Here is a 20,388-nt window from a genome sequence, read left to right as displayed (position 1 = left end):
GTTTTTCAAATGGCTGCATTCAGTACATTCATAATAACTGATTTCACTTCTGAAAAGTGAATTCTTTCTCCAGTTGACACCTTCTCTCCTCCACCATTCTTCCTACTTCTCCTCTTCTGTTCATGCTACAAAAGTTTTCCCCCCTTTTGCCTGAACTACATGCAAATGTCTGTCTTCAGCCTAGAGACTACAGAACTCTCTAACCTGAAATTCCATGCTTATTACTCACTTACCGCTTCATTTTCTGTCTGCTTTAGTTTTATCCCAGATCATTCTAGTAATAACAAACAAAACATGGCATTTATTATACAGAGGCTGCTAAGTTTCTCCAGAACCCAAATTTGTCCTTCAAAAGTTTTAGTCTAAGATGCTTCTTGTCCTTTCAGCTCAAGCCTGAATTTCAGTTTTCAGTTGCTTAGTAGATTTATCACTACCATTTAGTTCTTTACCAGCTTCAGTGTAATGAAATCTCTGTGCAGTTTAACATATATGACCTTTACAGTTTTGTACAGCTACAGCTGTTTTTCCTACAGCTGTCTCTATTAACCTAGTATATCTTACTTTATAATGCAGTGATTTTTATCTAAAGGAAATTAAAAAGGTAACTACAACTTTTAAAGTAACTATAGAAATTAAACTTAGAAATTAGCACATCACTATCCATCAACACTTAATTTATTTTAAAGTACCGTTCTTAGATCTATCTTCTTATTCTTCCTTAAAGTGACATAGGATGCTATTGTTGAAGACTCTGGAGTTGGTGATTTGGTTCTGGGTGGTACAACTCCCACAGGAAAATGTGAGCCTGTGAAACAGTAAAGCAATATGCTAAGCACTACACAAAACATCACCAAAATAGAACACTTTTCTAGAACACTGTTTGTCAGCCTTGGAAACTAAAACTTATGCCTAACTCTGATGCCAGTTGAGGTACACAGGCAGATGACTAGCTCCAGGCATGAGGTTAGGCTGAGAAATCCATAGTTAACTACTGTGCGTGGCATGAGAAATTGCTGGACACGAAAATAGCAGTGAAAAACTGACAAAAATTGGACAGCACTGTGTGTAGTAGCTGGATTTCACAGATGGTTAAGGGGGAATTGTGTGAAAGATGGCCAGACTTCAGAGATAACTGGAAGGCAGTATTTGGGACTGTATGTGGAATACAATTTGCAAGGCCAGCAGTGTCTAGGTAACCATACCAGTACAACCATTTAAGGCAAAGCTTACCTATGAAATAGCGTTTAAATTTTTAAAAGTAGCAAAGTGGGACTAATGAAAAACAACCCACCCATAATAACTTTCTCACATGGGAAGAAACTAATTCTGAGAAAAGGAGAGAGCAAGGTAGACGGGAAAGAATAGGCACAGAATAATATAGAGGAGGGTGATATAGGAAGGGTTAGCATTGCACAAGCAAGCTGTTTGTCAGTATGCTTGTTTGACCAAGCCCTGTGCCTGATTATTACATCTGTCCTATCTCGTATTAAACTTTATTCCTAAGTATTTTCCATGTGAGTAGGCTTTCCCCTCTGTATATGAGTGCGCGAGAGATGCTAGTCACCTTCAAGCCAGGCTAGCTTGCCAGTAGGGTAAGAGGAGTGGGAGACAGCTATAGGGAGATCACAGGTCTGGGGCTAGATATGGCAAAGGCTGAAGGTCTGCAGGCTGGCTTCCAGAGAGGCCGTAGGTCTGGACCTGCTATCCAGGAGGACTCTGTTGTCTATGTGAGATCCTGACAAACTTAAGGCAGTAAGCAAGATACAAGATGTGGAAGCCAGGTGTCAAGAGATTTTAGGTCTGAGATGTGGATACTGGAGAAACTCAGAGTTGACTGCTGGAGGTACCACAGGTCTGGCCACCTCCTGGAGAGGGACCCACTGGTATGTGCACATGTGCTTATGTCTATATGGGTATAAGGTCAGCTAACAAGCTTCGAGTCTCATCAGCTGGCAAGTGAGAACAGGGTCATGTTATCTGTGTTGCTCCACTTTTTTTGGAGTGATGTTTTTGTTTATGCAGTACCTGCAATGGTACTGATCTCAAATCTGTTGTTCAGTTGTGGTTAGCCATGTCTGTTCAGTTTGTGTGTGCTTTTGCATGGAGGGAGCATGTGCTCAGCCTTGCAGCTCATTGTACTTAGGGACAGGGAACTGCAGCAGCCAGGCTGTGTCTGGCTGGGAGCTGAGGATATTTTGTGTCCTGATGTCCACCACACATTCAGCCTCTCCTAATAATAACCCACCACTGGAGTTTTTCTACTTAGAGAACCCTTGCCAAAATGTAATCAAGCTAGCAGAAAACTGAAGTTAAGACTTACCAAAATATATACATATAATTAGATAACATGCTTCATTTTTCCTGCTTGATACACGCAGGAAATCAAATATTAAAAAAATGTTTTCTTGCTGTTTTTGCCTAAAATAATAGATGTGTCTTCTCTGATAGCCAAATTATTTCTCCTAATTTTTCCTGACGTCACAGAGATTTCAGGGGATATATTGACTGAGTGAAGACTCAACTGTGTCTCCAAATTGTTCAATAGGCTGACAAAGTAGTCTGCAGTTATTTGAATGCCAAACACATTATTCAAAACACAAACTATAAAACAACAGTTTGGGTCTCCTTTACACATGAAAAGGATAAAACACAGCTTAAGTCCATTTTCCTTTTGTGTCATCTTTATGTGCCACTCAGGTCATAAATATTCCTTCGCTTGCAGAGAGCTGCAAGGGTTACTTTACATAGCCCCATTAAAACTTTTCTCTTTGATTGTTGACACTTGAAAAGAGAGGGAAATGGCTGGCAGAAGAAACATGAGGAGTGTCTAGTACAGTAACAAGCACAACAAACTAGAAAAACATTTTAAAAGTTTCCTCTGAAATTTACTTAGTTTCCTATTTTGGATGCTTAGTTTCCTACTTTGGATACATCATTTAAGCATAACTTCTTAATACAACAAGAACAGAAAATTTCAGGTATGAACTGTCTTTGAGTTTGCTTCCTTTTCAGCTTACAAACTGTTAAAATAGAATGGCACAAAAATGTTTGTTGAAACAGCACATGGTTATAATGGCATATGCACTACAAAACAACACCACCACAGGAATGGTTTAATTTTTTCTACTGCATCATGTTACTATAAGTGCATAAACAGAACATGAAAATAGCCATCAGAAAATTCACATGTTCAGAAGTGTGAACCAGATGATAAAACACTGCTATGATAAACCCACTTCACTGTTTTTTATGAAGATAAATAGCCTCCATCTACTTGCTACCAACTGCAGCTATTCTCTCCCCAAACCCCAAATATTATTTATATTAGAAGAATTTCTATTATTGGTTTCCCTTACGGATGGCTGTTCTACCGAAAAATAGACAGCAGACTAGGGTGCTCAAGAACTGCCAGTTAACTTTATACAGTCACTGTAGGTTTTCTTGCAGTGTCTTTAAAATTAACTTCCCTTTTCTTGTAAATATCTATAAATAGTCTGGTACACTATAGGTCAACAAAACCTACATATGTTGTCAGAAAGGCAACTATTTCAATTTAGGTGGCTGATGATTAGTAAATCTCACACTAAATCTTGCATTTTTCACTACCAAGTTAAAAGAGATTTAATAACTACTCTAAGTGAACATTATACCTCATACTCAAACTAAATTGAGTAATAGTCTGGTAAACAGAAGCTTAATAGTATCATCTGTCATAGGGTCATTCACATTGTTTTGCACCCAAAATGTACACTACCTTTAGTTTAAAAGCCTGTGTAACTGATCTGATGAAAGTAATATCCTTAAATGATCATTGTTCTTGGGTTAAATTCTCATACCGTTACACCAACCTGCTACGGATGCGCTTAGCTGAACTAACCGAAGCCATTGATCTTGCTGGCACTGGAAACATTGATCATTATGGGAAAAAAGGAGAAAGCTTAGGTGTTCTGAAAGCTCTTAATATGGTTTTTGGGTAGTGCTCAAACTGCTTTTCCTGGAGTCACCTTTAACAAACTATTCTGTGTGTTTTAACAAACAGAATTGAGGAGCACTTCCTGGTAAAAGACTCTACCAAGCAATTAGTAGCTTTTATGGAAGCTAGATGAAGAGAAGAATCTAAAGTATTTAGCAACTGCAAAGACCTTTATTGTCTGTACACTCCAAGGTCATGATCGTTATTCCTATTATATCAGATGACAGAAGGCAATTCAACAATTACAAGATTAAAAAAAGAAAAAGACATTGTTTCCTTGCCTTATGAGAGTCTGAAAATTCTCTGGTGCTGCCTTTTTGGACGTTCCAGTGACATAACATTGGGAGCTTGATTCAGAAACTGAATAATTGTTCAAGGGCATGAACATAAAATGGGTAATTGTTCAGGGGAATGGTGTGTGGGGAATGTGAGTGATGTGATTAGACATGGTGTCAATAAAGATTTCAGGGTTGTTGGTGAGTATAATGTTTGGTTTTTCTGTGGTGTAATTGACTGAAATCTTTCTCGTCATATAATTAAATGACTATTTTATTGTGGAAGTTGTTTCATCATATTAAGAAATGGACAGGCTACAAAAATACAAAGGATAAAATAGCTTCTGTAGCAGTTAAAGCTTTGTATTCCTTGTGAAAAAGGCAGAAAGGTCACAAACAACACTCCTGGGGACAAACCTTTAGCTGTAGATTCTGATTCTGACATTTGTTCTATTTTTTCTTCACCATTAGATTCATCCACTTCAGCTACAGTAGTTAACTCTGGTTCGCTCTTATAAAGCCTATAATCAGGACCCTGAAGAATGACAAGTTATGCGGTAAATAAACTGGTATTTTTGTACAAGCATTTATGTCTTAAGACTCAAAACAGTTATTTTGCAATGAGACTGCTCACTTCAGGACAATAGTTCATTGTTCAACTGCTATTGCAGCAGTATTCCTTTGTAATTGATTTGAGTAACATTTGCAGACTTTCAGAAATCACAGAAAAACTGCCATAAAAATATGAAGGGCCTTTTTTTTTTATTGAAATGATCTGGAAAAAAAACTGTACAAGGCTTCAGCAAAACCTGATTCTGAGGCTAGAGTTTTCATAAAAACTCATGAGTAGAAAAATGTGATTTTCTGAAATTTACTCAGATACGAAATGCACATATTTAAGTCTTAAGACTTTTTTTTTTAATATACACAGAATATATGACAGGAAAATATGAAAAGTAAATGATGGAGCTATAAGTAAAACCAAGTAGCAAAAAGTAAAAACAAATGCAAAAGTAGCCAGATGGCAAAATGAAATTTGTGACTGTGCAAAGGAAGGGGAAATGCTTCAAGAACAACGTGGCAGTTTAAGCCACTTACACAGTGAGATCCATTTCTCTGATATCCTTGAACTTGGTGAATCTTCTTTTCTTCTGGCAGATGTACTGGGCCCCTGCTATAACAGAGCAAGGAGCTGCTATCACTGGGCAGAGGGGGGATTATGGGAGGATGCTCTGTAAAGTCATAGGACCGAGGGAGTGGAGGACGAGGTGGGACTACTTCCTCTTCCTAAAGATTGTAGAATAGTCACCTTATTTAGATGTGCACACCTGTTACAATTATTTATAACTTAAAAATAAAAAAAATTATATTACCATAGCTACACCAGCTATAGATTTTGGAATTAAAGGGACAATGTCACACTAAAAGAAAAGCCAAGACAGAATTTTTTATTTATTAATTACTACCATGTACATTGAAATACATCAACAGCTTCAGTATTCAGCTTATGAAGGTATTCAATTCTGTTACCTACACTTTCTGTTGGACATGTATGAATGCTGAATCATCATTTGAAAAATTAAATTCTGTATCTTTTTAAGGATTTGTATATACATGAGTCTTTCAAAAAGTTCTAAAAGTCCAACATATATTTTCACATACTTTTGACAACCGTGACAATGTCCCTTTAAAACTGTTACTTCTAGCCAGACTTTCAGAGGAACTAAACATTTGGGAGCTCCCACAATTTCAGCTCTCTTGTGAGTGCTCTGGCCATCTGAAAACCAGGCTCAATAGGTGAATAGACATATAAAGCAATGTATTTATTCCCATGAAAAGTGTGGTGGGGACAAAAAGCAAATCCAAAAATCAGGGTTTATATTTCTAGGATAATAGCCTAGGGAGAGGAAAAGGTGAAAAACGGAAAAGAGAAATACTGGCGAGAATATAAAGACAAATAACAAATGAAAGTGTCAGAATTACTAGCTACCAGTCTTTAAAACTAATTCAAATTGCAATATTTTCAAAGAAACATACTGAATACATGCTTCATGCCTTAAAAACAGTTCAAATGAAGTTCATTTTTATCATATGTATATTAGAAATACAGTGATGCTGAAATTGTAAATATGATAAAACCATACCTCATTTTTATATTTAATAGCTGAAAATGTCCTTGATCCCATGATGCCTGTTTGGGGGGCAGAGAGTAGGAGGAAAGAGAAAAATTATTTTCAATAAATAGCTTATAAAACAGTATAAAAAAGTATAATCTGTTGCTATCAAACAAATACACAAATCATCAACTTAAAACATCTGATTACTTCATCGTCCTCAGCAATTGTGCCATTATTCAAACATACAAAAGCAAATATGTTTATCTTAGAAAAATGCATATAGAATACGATCCAATCTCACTTCCTAAGAGTTAAAAACAACCAGTTTACCTCCATCTGAAGAGCTTCTTTGCTGTTTATGTTTACTTAAACCTTCCATGACATCCTGAATTCTCCATAGCTCCTTCTGAATCTGAGCACGCTGTATCCCTGCTGACTCAGTCTGCCAGTAAAGAAAGACCATATTTAAGTGACAAATTCGAATACACTGCAAGTGAAAAGAGGGGAAAGGAAAGCTTTTATTTCTTTTGACTATACCGCATATCCTTTCCCAATGAACAAAAATAAAATGCAATAATGACACTCTCCAATTAAAAGGTAATATTCAAATATTGTCAGAAAAAAGCTGCAAGATTAAGTCATTTATAAAACACAATTAGTCTTATTTTGATAGTAATTTGCCAGTTGAAACTCCATTTAACAGAATGGCATTTACTCTTTACAAAGAAAATCAAACCCAACTTTGCATAGGAGACCTGCACACAACAAAAGAAAAGGAATCGTCAGTTCCAATCCTGAAATAGTTGGAGATGAACATGGTACTTGCAGGCTAGCATATAAAACATAGGTTTATTTGCATTTGTGGTTACACGTGCATTGGGCTGCATAACCAAATTTCTCAGCTCTTTGAGTTTCCTTCTAATCTCTCTTCCATTACTGCATACAAAATCAATCCCTAGAGCAAATAGCCTTTAATACCTCACAGCATGAACCACACCCATCCGCCTATTTCAGAGATATACACACACACGTGTTTGTGTCACAGAACAATTTCCTTAGAAATTCAGAACTTATACTAATTGGCCAATCCTCCAGAGTATAGCACAAGCAACAAATAAGATGCATATGAAGAGTTCTAACATTTAACAACTGAATACCTATTTTTTGTATTTATTTTGACAGAATGATTTAATTACGTTTTAAAATATTCACTTAAAAGAAGGAATTTGTATGAACATTTAATATGACTGGCATAGCAATTAAGGTCTGAGAAAAATTCCCTGCTTGGGACACAATCACTGAAACAGAAAGAGGAGACACACGAGAAAACTAATGCCATAACTTCAAAATATAGGAAAAGCTGAAGACCCCCTCAGAACTTTTAATTTCTTTTTATACTTTGCTAATACACCACACATTCTCCTTTTTCCCCCCCGATTTGTGCACAGTTTTTAAACAAAACCACAGAAAATGAAAATGACTTAAATGCATCTTTAAGACCTGAATTTCTTCAAATGCCACACCTGAATTTCTCCAAGACGATCAAGTTGCTCCTGCATATAGTTCCTCGTTACTGTTACATCATACTCCAGTTTATCATATTCTCTCCAAGCTCTTTCCAGTTCCTAAGTATATAATGAAAGAAAAGAATTGGATATGCATATTCAAGTAAAAAAAAAAAGACTTTTTTTTTATTCATTCAATGTCATGAAACTTCAGGAATTAACTCATAGATATTGGCAATAAGTATCATGTAATTTTAGAGAATGTTGTGTTTAAACAGCTTTTGCATTTTCTGATGATACTGAACGAAATACAAATTAACAGCATTTTGTCTATTCACAAACTAAAAAATAGGCCAGGGTGAAATCTTCAGAATATGCTGTTACAGTGAGCAGGCATGCGTGTCTTAAGTTGTCCTTCCACAAGGTCAGAAAACCCACAACAATGGATGCAAATTTCTCTATTTTATCACACAGAATAATAAATAGATAGTAGCGCAAGGCACGTGCACGTATATGCAATTTATTATGCAAGACAACTGTAAGTCATCCAACCCTGCCTGTAAGGTTGGACCCTGGCTATGAGGTCCATTGTAGGGGTTGGAGTGGCCGTTGGGCCTGTCACAGGACTTGGAGTGGCCACAGGGTCTGTCACTAGGTTGACAGTAGCATCAATTGCAGCTTGATAGGCATAAGCCAGACCCCAACACGCTACAGTGATTTGTGTCGCTTTGGAGCTGCCAGAGTCATGACACCCTTTTTTCAAGCATTCTGCCAGTTTTTTAGGATTTTGCAGTTGTTCAGGGGTGAATGTCCAAAACACTGGAGGTGACCACTGCTCTAGAAACCTGCCCATATCCTCCCACACTCCCTGCCACTCGCAACTATCCCGCCTCAAGACAGATCTCCGGATGAGATTCCTAAGTAGTTGTTTAACCTTAAACAAAACCTGAAGCGTATTCAGGAGACATAACAACAAGAACATGCTGGTCTGAGTATCCCAAGGATATTCAACATCTTGGAGAACTACCGTAACTAGCTCGGAGGATAAGATGGTGGTTAAGGAGAAAGGGAGAGTGAACAAGTAGGAAAAAACATCTTTCCCTGTCCCCTCCAGAGATTGGCTCCCTGATAAAAAAAGGTAATAGGTGTAATTGTTAATAGTTTCCAAGATATGGTTTCCAAAGTATAGAGTCGACGACAGTGCTGAGTACAAATACCAGGTTAGAGTCATGACCAGAAATCTCATCATTTCATAAGCCATTGTTACACTGCACAGTACCATAACAATCTTAAACCAGGGCCCAGAAAGGATAAACAGCACAACAGTGAGCACATACAGAAAGTAATGTGTTATAAAACTCAATTTGGAAAACACCAGTGAATACCCCAGGCTTGCTAATACGTCACTATCTACATCTGTGAAACTGCAATACCAGAAGGAAGAAAATGCAAAAAGAAACCTGGAGGCCAGGTTTACCATCCCCCTTACTAAGCCTGGATCAAGCCATTTACTCAATTTAGCATAAATTAAAAAGGTGATGAGGGGAGTATATTTTGAATATTTCCTTTAGAAATAAGATTTTTCCTTCTCTGATTCCATTTTCCTCATCCAACCAATCCCTTTTACAACATAGTTCAGACAGACAGTATTTCAGGGCCTATATCATATCAAGTTCACCACAACAAATCACTGTAACTTGATGCTTGATTCAAAAATGCTTTTTTGAATATACACAAGTAAGCAAAAATGATTCTTTGCCTTGTCTCAATGTAGAAACCATCATGAAGTGGAAAAGGACAGTAAATAGAAACTCCTTTCCTTTCTTCTAAGGTTTTCAAAAGTGCATGACTTGAATATCTTTGAAATACAATGGACCACTATAAAGAGAGACCACGACAGTATTATCTTTTCTTCTTTTCATTATGTAGTCATTTTTTCACTTAAAATAAATTACATATCTGATGGAATATCTGATAAAATCTATGTTTTCCATTATTTACTATCGCATGAAATAGCTTATTTGCTTTATTTACTTCTTCTGTAATCAAATACACATTATAAAAATGAAAATACCGCACCAACTGGAGTCAGTATGCACTCAATTCCTGGCAAAAGCAAAATTCAAGAAAGACTACTCAGTGAATAGAGTGAAAGTTCCAGCTTTTACAAAAATGCATGCAAGTAATAGACAACTGAGGTTTGTTGGAATGTAATGAAAAATAACTAGAGACAAATCAATCAAGAATACGAAGATAATTGTTTATCAGGTCATTGAGTTTTAACTGGCAAGAATGTATTACTTACTGCAGTAGCTCGCGATACTTCTCGACAAGTGCCCAGCAGTCCGTTCTGCAAGTCATCTCTCTGTAAGACTACATTTTGTATGGCTGCTGGATTATCTGCATTCATTTCTATTTCCTGACTTGCTGATAGCAAAGCTTGCTCAAGCGTGTACTATTATAATAAAAAGAATTATTTTTAATGTTCTGCATCATTTTGCTGATTTTCATTTTATTTCAGTTATCATTGTTCTGATAATAAGCATGTAAAATAACATCCACTTTAGGTAATAAATACAATTGTCCTACTTTCTCCTTGTGTAGCTGTTGAAGCTTCTCTTCCAGTGCTTGTACAACTTTATCTTGTTCACATAGACGGCTAAGTTTAGCCTAGTATATAACAGAAAATGATCACAGTTAGAATTGTTTTTAACATCTTCAGTAACCAATACATAACTTCATCAAATCATTACGAGAAGCTATTTAAAATTTCATTACCACAAAACATGAATTCTCAAGTTCTGAAGGCATCAGTGTTGCACGTTCAAATTAACTTCAAGAAACCTTCTTAAGATAGTACAAAATAAGTGATGTTGTAACTTGAAACAGCACTGGTCAAAACATAATTTACGATTCTACAACTGGACCTTTACAATATAATAATACTGTTTTAATCAACATATTCTTCATTATTATAAAGAATATTGTATGCATTCTTAATCCTTCCCACGGCTTACCTCAGGTGTTAGTTTTTGATAGTTACTTACTAATACCAGACATACTCTGCTCTGTTTTGGCTCCACTCTAGGCTTAGCTATGACTAAAACTGTTCTGCTCTGGCTCCCATTTGGAGTAACTGTTCAGTGGACTCTAATCAATCTGAAACTGTTTACTTTTCTATTTGAACAAATTTTTGGTTCAGTTTGTGCTACTCTGACTTTTTAAACTGTAAGTTAAAACTGAAAGCCTGCTTTCTTTTGTAGCCTTAAAATAACTTGCATAAATGTGCTTAAATGTTTAAATCAGTAAGTCTACTCTTAGCTGCGTTATGCAAATATGACTAGACATGCATATCTACGCATACACAGTATGACTACACATGTGCATTTTTCACAAGCAATTTCCAAACTGACCTTAATTACCAAGCCCCTTTTCTTCAGTAACTAGCAACTCAATACGCTGAATGGTAACTTCCCATGCCAAATTTCAGTTTTGGAGCATCAGTCATATTTCCTGAGAAATTAGTTTTCTCGTGCTTATAACTGAACTACATAGTTTTTTCTTTCTAAATAAATTCCTTTCTAGAAGCATTTCTTCTTTGAACAGATAGGATGCTTAAAGTTTCAGTCTAAATTGTAATCATTCCTGCATGTTACAAGCTTATTAAAAAAGTCCTATGTCTTCTCTCAAGTTCATGGACCAATTTCTGTTGGCCGTCACCTAAATGGAGTGCATTCCAAACCCCAAAATCAAGGGAGAAATTATTATTGAAATAAAAAGGCAAATCCCAACTTTTCCAAGGAAGAAGAAATACAAATTACTTACATCAATATCCAGCTCTTCAGTTCTATATTTGTATAGTGTACCCCTACATTCTTCTTGAGTTAACTATAAGGAAGAATAATATTGCCATAAAACAACTTAATTTGACTATGAAAATGAAACTAATGTTCAGCTTAGATGTTTTAATACAGCAAAACAGCTTTTGCTTGAATACCAACGTCACGTTGAACAACACATATTTAGCCAGTATATATTACTGAAGGTAACTAAACAGAATGACAAGCAGACTGTTGGTAGAAAGTTATATAAACAGAATAGACTATGTTTCTGATGCAAACTGGATATTTAGGGAGATACAACTCAACCAAACATTGATCACGTAGAAAGAGTAAACTGCCAGAGTACACCCAAACACAGTTATACATCATAACGTATGTTTCCATATCTGCATTCTAAATACAGGGACTCATTTTACTTGGAATGAATCATTTTATAGATCCATTAAGATCAAGTACATTAACAAGGAGGATATTCTGATGTGAATCTGAAATCAGAATGCTCTAGGTGTACAAAGTATCTGTAAAATATATCACATCACATACGTGCACCCAGTAAGTGTTGCCAAATACCTTTCTGCCTACTTTTTCCTATGGATCTCCCCCACAACAGAATTCATAGTATGAACACAAATGGCAGAAACAGAAATCCTTCTGTTTTTAATTTGGACCTATGCAAACTTGCCTTCTCACGCTAGTCGGCATGTAAGTTATCCTCCAACTACTTTTATACAGCCCCTCACATTAAGTTCTTACCTCTTTCAGTCTGTAAACTAACCAGTAACAAGATTTAAAAATATTCTACATGAAAAGAGGCAGCTTTCTATTTTAGATGACTGTCATATACAGAATCTACTTACTTTTCTATATAGTAAATACTTACATAACACTATCAGCCTTCATATTCTATTTAATTAAAAACATGTGCACACAGTCTCAACATGTATGCTTTCCTTTCATGTGTATAGTATAATTAGGTCATCATGGCTTAGTAGTGCAAGAAAGACTATAAAAACACAAGTCCATGTTAAAGGACATTTACAAATAAAAGGACTAGGGAAGGGTTAATCAGACAAGCATTCCAAACATACAATAAATCTTCAACACACTTAAGTGTTTCATTTCAAGACGTTATGTCCACATACCTCATGCAAATGCACCTGGTGACAATTTAAAAGTAGGTATAGTGTATTAAAACCACAGAGTAACTTTCTTTGAAATGGACATTTTATGAAAATGAGAGTTGGAATATGAAAAAAGCCACAGCACTTTTGCACCTCATGAACATCATAAATATTAGCATTTTAAGATATCTATTCAAGCCCATACTGTTGTAGAGTTGTGTTTTTTAACTGTTGATTTTATCTTAATGAGAGAAAAATGAGGAATGGAAATATTTAAAAAAAAACTCATAAACATGGTCAATATAAATTTAAGGCCAAATGTCTTCAACTTACAGCGAAAACCTAGGTACATTTCACAACAGATTTACATCAGAAAGATAAATACATCTTTGCAAGACACTGCTCAACATTCCATATGCCTTGCCTAGAAAAAAGTTTTTTTTTTCAAGCCAGTATAGATGTATGTATTTCTTTTATTAAAGAGTCATTTCTTTATTCAACAGTTCAATCTTTATTAGGGCAGAGTTGAAAAAAGCTTGCCGATTTAGAATCCCTGTCCCTGCCTACCTCCTAGAAGAAATATGTTTTACATATTCTGAAAGTGAAACATTTTCAAAGAATACTATGCATGTGCTAATTCCTCTTATTAAAATTCCACACTTTAAAAATTGCTGCCAACTTCTTGCCTTTGTCCGTATTTCTTAGTTTACCACAAGAGACACTGCTGGAGAGCTACTTCCACTTTCTACACTTCTACTGCAACATTTTATGTAGACTTACCATAAAAGACTCTGAAAATGGTATGAAACACTTAATCCATCTCTGACAAAACAGTGGCTTCTCTTTGCGCAGCACATCTATAAATCAGCTTAAGGCAGAAAGCATAGAATGCTATCATACTCTACTGGAATTGTAAGAGGAACTGCAGCAGACAAAATGCAATTTCACATTACAAGCAAGGCTAACAACCTCATAAACCTGGAAAATGCATTATAAGAGCTCCAACGATCAAGTTATTGAAATGTATTTTATGTCACGTTCAACAAAAGCTTCCTTCACTAAATCGTCCATACAAATGCTTCACCAGAACAGTAATTTCAGAGAAAGAGTGCCACCTACTGAACCACTGACACGGCTTGCAGCAAGCTTCTACAGTTTTCCTTGACAATTTCCTACTCAAATACAAAAAAGTCCATCTCTGTTAACACGCTGAAGTACACTGTGTGTTAACGTTAAGTAGCAGCACCTTGAATTCTGAAATGCAAACTGCACAGAGTTCAGCCAAACACATACCTTGCGTGTGAAAAAGTAAAGTGACCTTAATTGAATCTTCTGCTCATGCTGGAAATAATTTCTGTTAATATGCCGGTCCCCACTAGTTAAAATGGCCACATTCATGTTCATCTGATCTTCATCGTGAACATGCATATACAACAGAATTTAACAATTTTATATTGTTAAATTAAATTTTCTAGAGAATGAGACGTCATATCTCATATAGTCCCACCGTTAGATACATCATCTGTGTCAAAAGCCAATACCAGATGAATCATGAAAGTGGATAAACCCACCACGATGGACACTATACAAGATGTCTTTATTGGGAAATTTCTTCTCAAATAAATGTAGATGAGGCAAGTCTCCCTCTTGTCTCATAAGCAGTTAGACCTATCTAACCTGCCAATATAAAATACATTTATCTGAAGGTATGACTTAATCTTATAAGCTGTTTTCAGATTCCAATAACCATTTTGTCACAATAGCTACATGGCAGCAAGTTTCACATCCTGAGAGGACACTAAGCATCTCTGCAAAATTACGTCACTTAGGAGATTAAAACAGGATAAAATATAGGGCATTTTGTGGGGAGCATGATACTGAAGTCAGCCATGATTTTTTTTTTTTAATTCTAATAATAATAAAAGGGGTAGCATTTTAAAGTACTGAGAACAAATATCCAAGTAAAGAAATGGATGTCATCTTGCTGAACTCAAATTTTCATTTTCCCCCATTAGTAAACACATATATACATAAAAGGAACTGAGGTTAATTCTCTCTCCCCCTTTCCCTCTCCCAGGGGATCCCACTTTAGAAAACAAGATTAACACTCCTCACCTAGCATTAGAAAGAAACAAACAAAAAACAAATAAACAAAAACAAAAAAGGTAGAAATGGGCCCAGGCTGCAAAAAGCCTGTATTTTTCTTGTCTGTACATGGAATCAATGCCCTGGCAGGTGTAAACCTGCATACTTACAATACATTGTGTAAAACGGACTGATGCAAGTCAAAGTGATTTAAGTAATTTCAAAGTGGTGAGGACTGAACAATTAAAATAAAAAAAATTAAATAAGACATTTGGAGTAGTATGATTTCTAACTATTTTACTAAAGAACCACTGATTGTTGCATGCAAACAGGTCACAAGACATTAATTTCTAATTAAATACAAGTTTTCTTGCTTTCCTTTACTTAACTCTGAATGAAGTCATAAAATTGAACTGAATAGACTTAAGCAAAGGAAGATCCTTTCTGTACCTGCAGGAATGGTTCTACGCAGCAAAAACTAGTTCAACTTGACAAGAAAACAGATTTATATCACTTAAACAGAGGGTTCTCCCAATTGTTGATACTTCTTTTAAACTTCAATGGCAGACACAACTGGTGAAAACAATTTACGTTATTCAAATAAAAACTTATGTTACTTAATCTTTAAAATAGGCTACCAGCATTTTAATTGTGCTAACTTTGCATTACACAAATTTAGAAGACCACTTAAGCAGTGAAGTTTTATGTATACTTTAATCCTTTCCAGGAAGTCAGTTTATGCAATATTTTGTATAGGAAACTGTCTGCTTTGTCTGTAAAAGCAGAAGATCTTTCTTGGTGTTCTCCAACACATGGGTTCTTCTGCACAAGCCTGCCAACATATCGCTAGAGCTCTTACCTGAAGAGACCACATCTCTAGTGACAAAAGGTTACTCAATCTTTGTGACCCATTAGACTCACCATTTCTCTGACAAGAATGTCAAAAAAGGTGCTTATTCAGCATCAAATATGGCTGAGTGGCTATGTCTTCAAGGTGAAGGCAGTACTTTGTGGGAATACCTTTGCAGCACAGCTTCATCAAGACAGCATTCTGAATTTTAGTGGTATTCCTAAGTCTAAGTAGCTGGGCAGACCAGACCAGGCAATGCTATACCTCCAGTGCATCTTGAATAACATTTCAAGTTTTACCCTGACACATCCAAAGCACCTCTGTTCATTAGAAGTATGTTGACTTATTCCTCTGACATACTCTAAAACAGAAACTTGATTTTCTTTAAAAAAAAGTTTACAACAGCGAGGCTTCTTTAAAAAATAACAAAACTGCCTTCATTTAGGATTTGAGGGCACCTTACTTCACCCATTCCTCTCCAAATGGTTCCTTCAGGTTCTATGTTAAAGCACCTGTTTTGTACATGGGAGCAGGAATTGGATGATTCTGAAATCAAAGGCACTCAAAGCAAATTCCTTTATTCCTTTGGAAAGCTGAGAAGTTTCTAGCATTTTTTTTTTTTGAATCTCAAGCAAACCTACAATGTGGAGTGGACTTCCAAAAAAAGACCATCCACGAAATTAAACTCCAGCTGTTTTTTGCACCTTTATTTACAATTTTTTTTCATTTTTGGCTCACAAGAACAAAAATGTGAGCTTAAGAGAGCTGCTCGGGTACTCCCTTCTGACTGGCAGCCAGAATTGCACACTTCATCTGCTGCAAAACAGCACCAGCATTTAAGTAAGAAGAATATCTTCATTGCAGTTGTGGCTAGATACTTCTAAAACATTCTCTAATATGACAGGAGCCACTGAGCTAGGCCCCAGTAAGCCTAAAACACTGCAGTGCCAATGGATATGTATTGGCCATGCTCATAAGTTAATGCAGGTTTCAATTCTTGGACAATATTTCCATTCACATTTCTGATTCTTCTTCCATCTTACCATTTACAAGCATCACTAGATACTCTGTAAGTGTGCACTGTTAAGTCTGCTGTGACTTTATTAACAGACACTGCCTTTTGGATTTACAGTCCCCAGATCAAAGTAATTTTGATCCTTTCTTCGGTAGCTAAAGGCTTGTAAGGTGCAAACAAAAACCTGTAAATCCACTTCCTAGAATGAAACAAAATTGCCAGAAATGACCAGGTAAACACCACTCACATGCTTTTGTAGTGGTCAAAATAAAGAAGCACCTTTGAACACTAACAGCATAGGATCATGCTAAGACAGATGTTGGAAGCTTATTGGAAGTTTTATGAATTTACTGGACACCTGCATAAGACAACCAACTAATTAAATAGTCCAGACAGTTATTCAAAGGGGTACATTTAATACTTAACAACAAAAACGCAGCAAAAGCCATGCTAACGATATTGCAGCATTTTATAAAGCATGGATGACTTGTGGTTTTCCAAAGCAAATAAGAGAAACACTGATGTTATGAATAAATCTGAGGAACAACCAAAACTGTCACTAAGAAAAATTTTCGCAGATGATAAAGCAATTTCATTCACTATCCAAGACCTTACTTGCTGGTACAGTTGCGGTCTTAGCGCCGAGTTCTCAATCATAGTGTGAACCATGGTGATTAAAGGTTCATTCTCTTTCATCTATTTCAAATCAGGAGGAGCATACAGCAAACATCAGTTTACAGCATGGCTAGATTTGAAAGACGACACTGTAAAATATAGCCTCTACTTTAATTTTTTCTAATAATGCAGTAGATTACATTTTATCCCATGCTTTTTATATATTCCATCATCCAGTAATATCAAACATCTGACAAGTTCAATGACAGCAAACAAATGCAGCAAAACCACATAAAAATGCTCAAACCAATGAAATACTCATTGACCAAACCTCTCCTTTTTTAAAAATAAAAATGCTTAAAATAAGCCTGGCTTTTCCAGATACGTAAATGAAAAGTATTATTGGATTATTCAATAAGAACATTCAAACCTTTATCAAAAAATCATTTAAATTATAGTTTTAATAACTCAATGTACATTAAAAAGATGTAAGCATCCTCTTGGAATACTGAAGAAAGGTTTAGGCTTATGTTCATGTATCACAAAATGCCTTTATATACTGCACTGTTTCATATACTTAGGAACTTTGAATCATTAGTCTTTGCATTTATCCACACTCACATATGGCTGTGCAGCTACTTTGGGGTTACATTTCTGAGCTGGTCAGACATCATTTAAAATAACTTGTATTTATTGCCACATGTGCAAATGGAAGAAACAGGTCCAGTGGTTACTACAGTAAAAACTGCTTACATTTAGGATTTCAGAAGAGTATGCGAAACATACTAGCACTGGATTTTTCATTTTAAAAATAGACCTTTCTTAACACCAAGTGAAAAATTAAGAAAACTTAGTTTTCATCTCCAAAACTGCAAAGTAACTTAAAAACATTATCCCCCTACTATTTTTGTTAGGCACTTCAGGACCTCTTTAACAGTAACTGCTTCAAGTATGGTTATGCAGGAAAGAAGAGTGTTGTATGTGTGTGTACGGATATTTATGATCTTTCACTCTGCTTTTATGTGTGTATACACACACCATAAATTTGCTTTGCAATGTTTAGTTTCTCAGATTGAAAATGCTACAGAAAGCCAGAGTTTTTGATGCCTTTCAGAATTTCTTGCCTCTATCTAATTATTTTAGTTATTTACAAAAACAAAATCAAAAAACACCTAAGTTGTACATTTGGAGAAATATTTTTTTCTCCTTATAGGAAACATTTTTATTGTCTCAGATACAGGACTTCTTTTTGTTGGTGGTGGTTTTTTTTTTTGTTTGTTTTGTTTAAACTTAGTATGATCAGGTGGTAGGTTAATTGCTCAAAAAGGACAATTATCTTAAGAAGGCAAGTTCATGATGCTCTGTTTGTGTAAGGCAGGAAAAAAAAAGCAAACAACTCCTTCCATTTGCTTCACCTTCTACAGCACTACATAAACAAAACTAGAACTGATACAAGAAGTTGTTCTCCTTTACATTAAAATTTTGTCCAGAAAGTGGGTGCATTTGGTGATACCAAAAGATATATCAATAGTAAGGTCCAAAGCCAAGCTAACGAACTACAAACAACTGAAATATTTGTAAAAATTAAAATTGCTGGCTGAAATGTTTTATTTGCAGTATGCTGGTTTGCAAGGATTTTTATTAGGAGGATTTCAAGAGCTTAAGCCTGTTCAACCTTTTTTTTTTTTAAACAATATTTTTCCTTTGACTGATAACAGACAGTGCCAAAAATAATTTCTATGGAACTCTTAAGATTTTTTTCAACTACATGCGAAAAAAATGAAAAGTGTTTGCTCTAAAATTGTTCTGAAATAATGTTTTGTCCTCCAGCCAGCTCCAGCTTCATCTTATATGACCTTCTCCAGTATTTTTACTACCACTGGCACTTAAGCGTGCTTATTTAACACTGTCTGAAGACACCAGTTATTTCCAGAAAAGTTCCAGTTCCTTAAGAACAGAGATCAAACAGCAGATTGATAAAGTAAAGCCGAAGTATCTTCATAGCAGTCAAAAATATCCAACTTTTTTCCCCTTTAGGAAATCAATGCTTCCAAAAAAAAGTCAGACGTTTAACTATTGAGACATTTGTGAGAGAGTATGTATCTATCACAAATCTGTTAACTAAAGCTAGCACACACAAGGTGATGTGCACTGAAGAACTAACTGCGCAAAATGTAGTGCTGCTGGATACAGTGGCAATGCTCTCAGGTAAAGAGAACACCTCTTTTGTGCTCTTAAAGCATTACCACGAGGCTACTGTCAAACAGAAGCAGGATACTATTCACTTTGAATAAACTTCTACATAGGTCAAGGAAAAATGCTTGTTCATAACAGAAATCAGCCAATTTTCTCTCACTTAAAAAGAATCTATTTTGTTTCTCAAACTTGTGTACAATAAAGGGGACCTCTTAAATCCTGTAATACATTTGTTGTCTCTCCAATTATAGATGTCACAAAAATCTCTACAAATTGGAATTAAGATTTTCTTTACGCATAAGCAAACCAAAGCGTAAGCTGCCTGATGCCACACAGCAACAAAACCAAATACAATCTAGCAGTCTTAGTTTTCTCACTCAGTCATTCTAGTAAATAACTGTTTCTCCCCAGACTCTACCTTTGCTTTTCTCTTTACTAATGTAGGATATAAAAGCCTTTCCCAGTTGGAAATGCTGAAAAACACCTCCTTGACCTGTGATATACCTGAACAGCTCCATTACTGATGAGATAGCATCTGACTGGGTACTTTGCATTTTAAACTGTAAACCCAAGCTATTGACTACTTTTTTCTTCCTGCCTCTCCCTAAACTCTCTGCTGCACCTGGTAACGCCCTAGGACAGATGACATTTCAGTCTGTACTGTTCTGGTGGCATCCATCGGCTAGAACAGCAACTCCGTACCGGGACAGCTGACCTCTGTGACGAGATAACACCTTATGCTATAAGTGACATCAGACTGCACTCAGCTTGGCAGTTTTATCTGTTTCTTCTCA

General features: G+C 35.9%; 1 protein-coding gene across 18 annotated transcripts in view; it reads right to left on the bottom strand.

The window, feature by feature from the left end:
- Positions 1-20,388, bottom strand: part of PLEKHA5 (pleckstrin homology domain containing A5) — a 169,475-nt gene that overhangs the window by 13,149 nt on the left and 135,938 nt on the right. For 6 of the 18 annotated variants that reach the window (XM_066999318.1, XM_066999357.1, XM_066999379.1 and 3 more), the window contains 8 exons: positions 11,696-11,758; positions 10,460-10,540; positions 10,176-10,325; positions 7,889-7,990; positions 6,696-6,807; positions 6,393-6,439; positions 4,666-4,783; positions 690-805 (listed from right to left, as the gene is read on the bottom strand). In XM_066999318.1, the coding sequence (XP_066855419.1) occupies positions 690-805; positions 4,666-4,783; positions 6,393-6,439; positions 6,696-6,807; positions 7,889-7,990; positions 10,176-10,325; positions 10,460-10,540; positions 11,696-11,758 (789 nt within the window). Of the gene's footprint in view, positions 1-689; positions 806-4,665; positions 4,784-5,346; positions 5,536-6,392; positions 6,440-6,695; positions 6,808-7,888; positions 7,991-10,175; positions 10,326-10,459; positions 10,541-11,695; positions 11,759-17,398; positions 17,548-20,388 lie in introns of those variants that run through there. The other 12 variants (XM_066999296.1, XM_066999371.1, XM_066999306.1 and 9 more) reach the window with 4 other exon arrangements.

The sequence above is a fragment of the Anser cygnoides genome, chromosome 1, assembly GCF_040182565.1.
Source record: "Anser cygnoides isolate HZ-2024a breed goose chromosome 1, Taihu_goose_T2T_genome, whole genome shotgun sequence".
Classification (NCBI taxonomy): domain Eukaryota; kingdom Metazoa; phylum Chordata; class Aves; order Anseriformes; family Anatidae; genus Anser; species Anser cygnoides.
The sequence above is the reverse complement of the archived record's forward strand: the minus strand, read 5'-3'. Positions and strand labels throughout refer to the sequence as shown.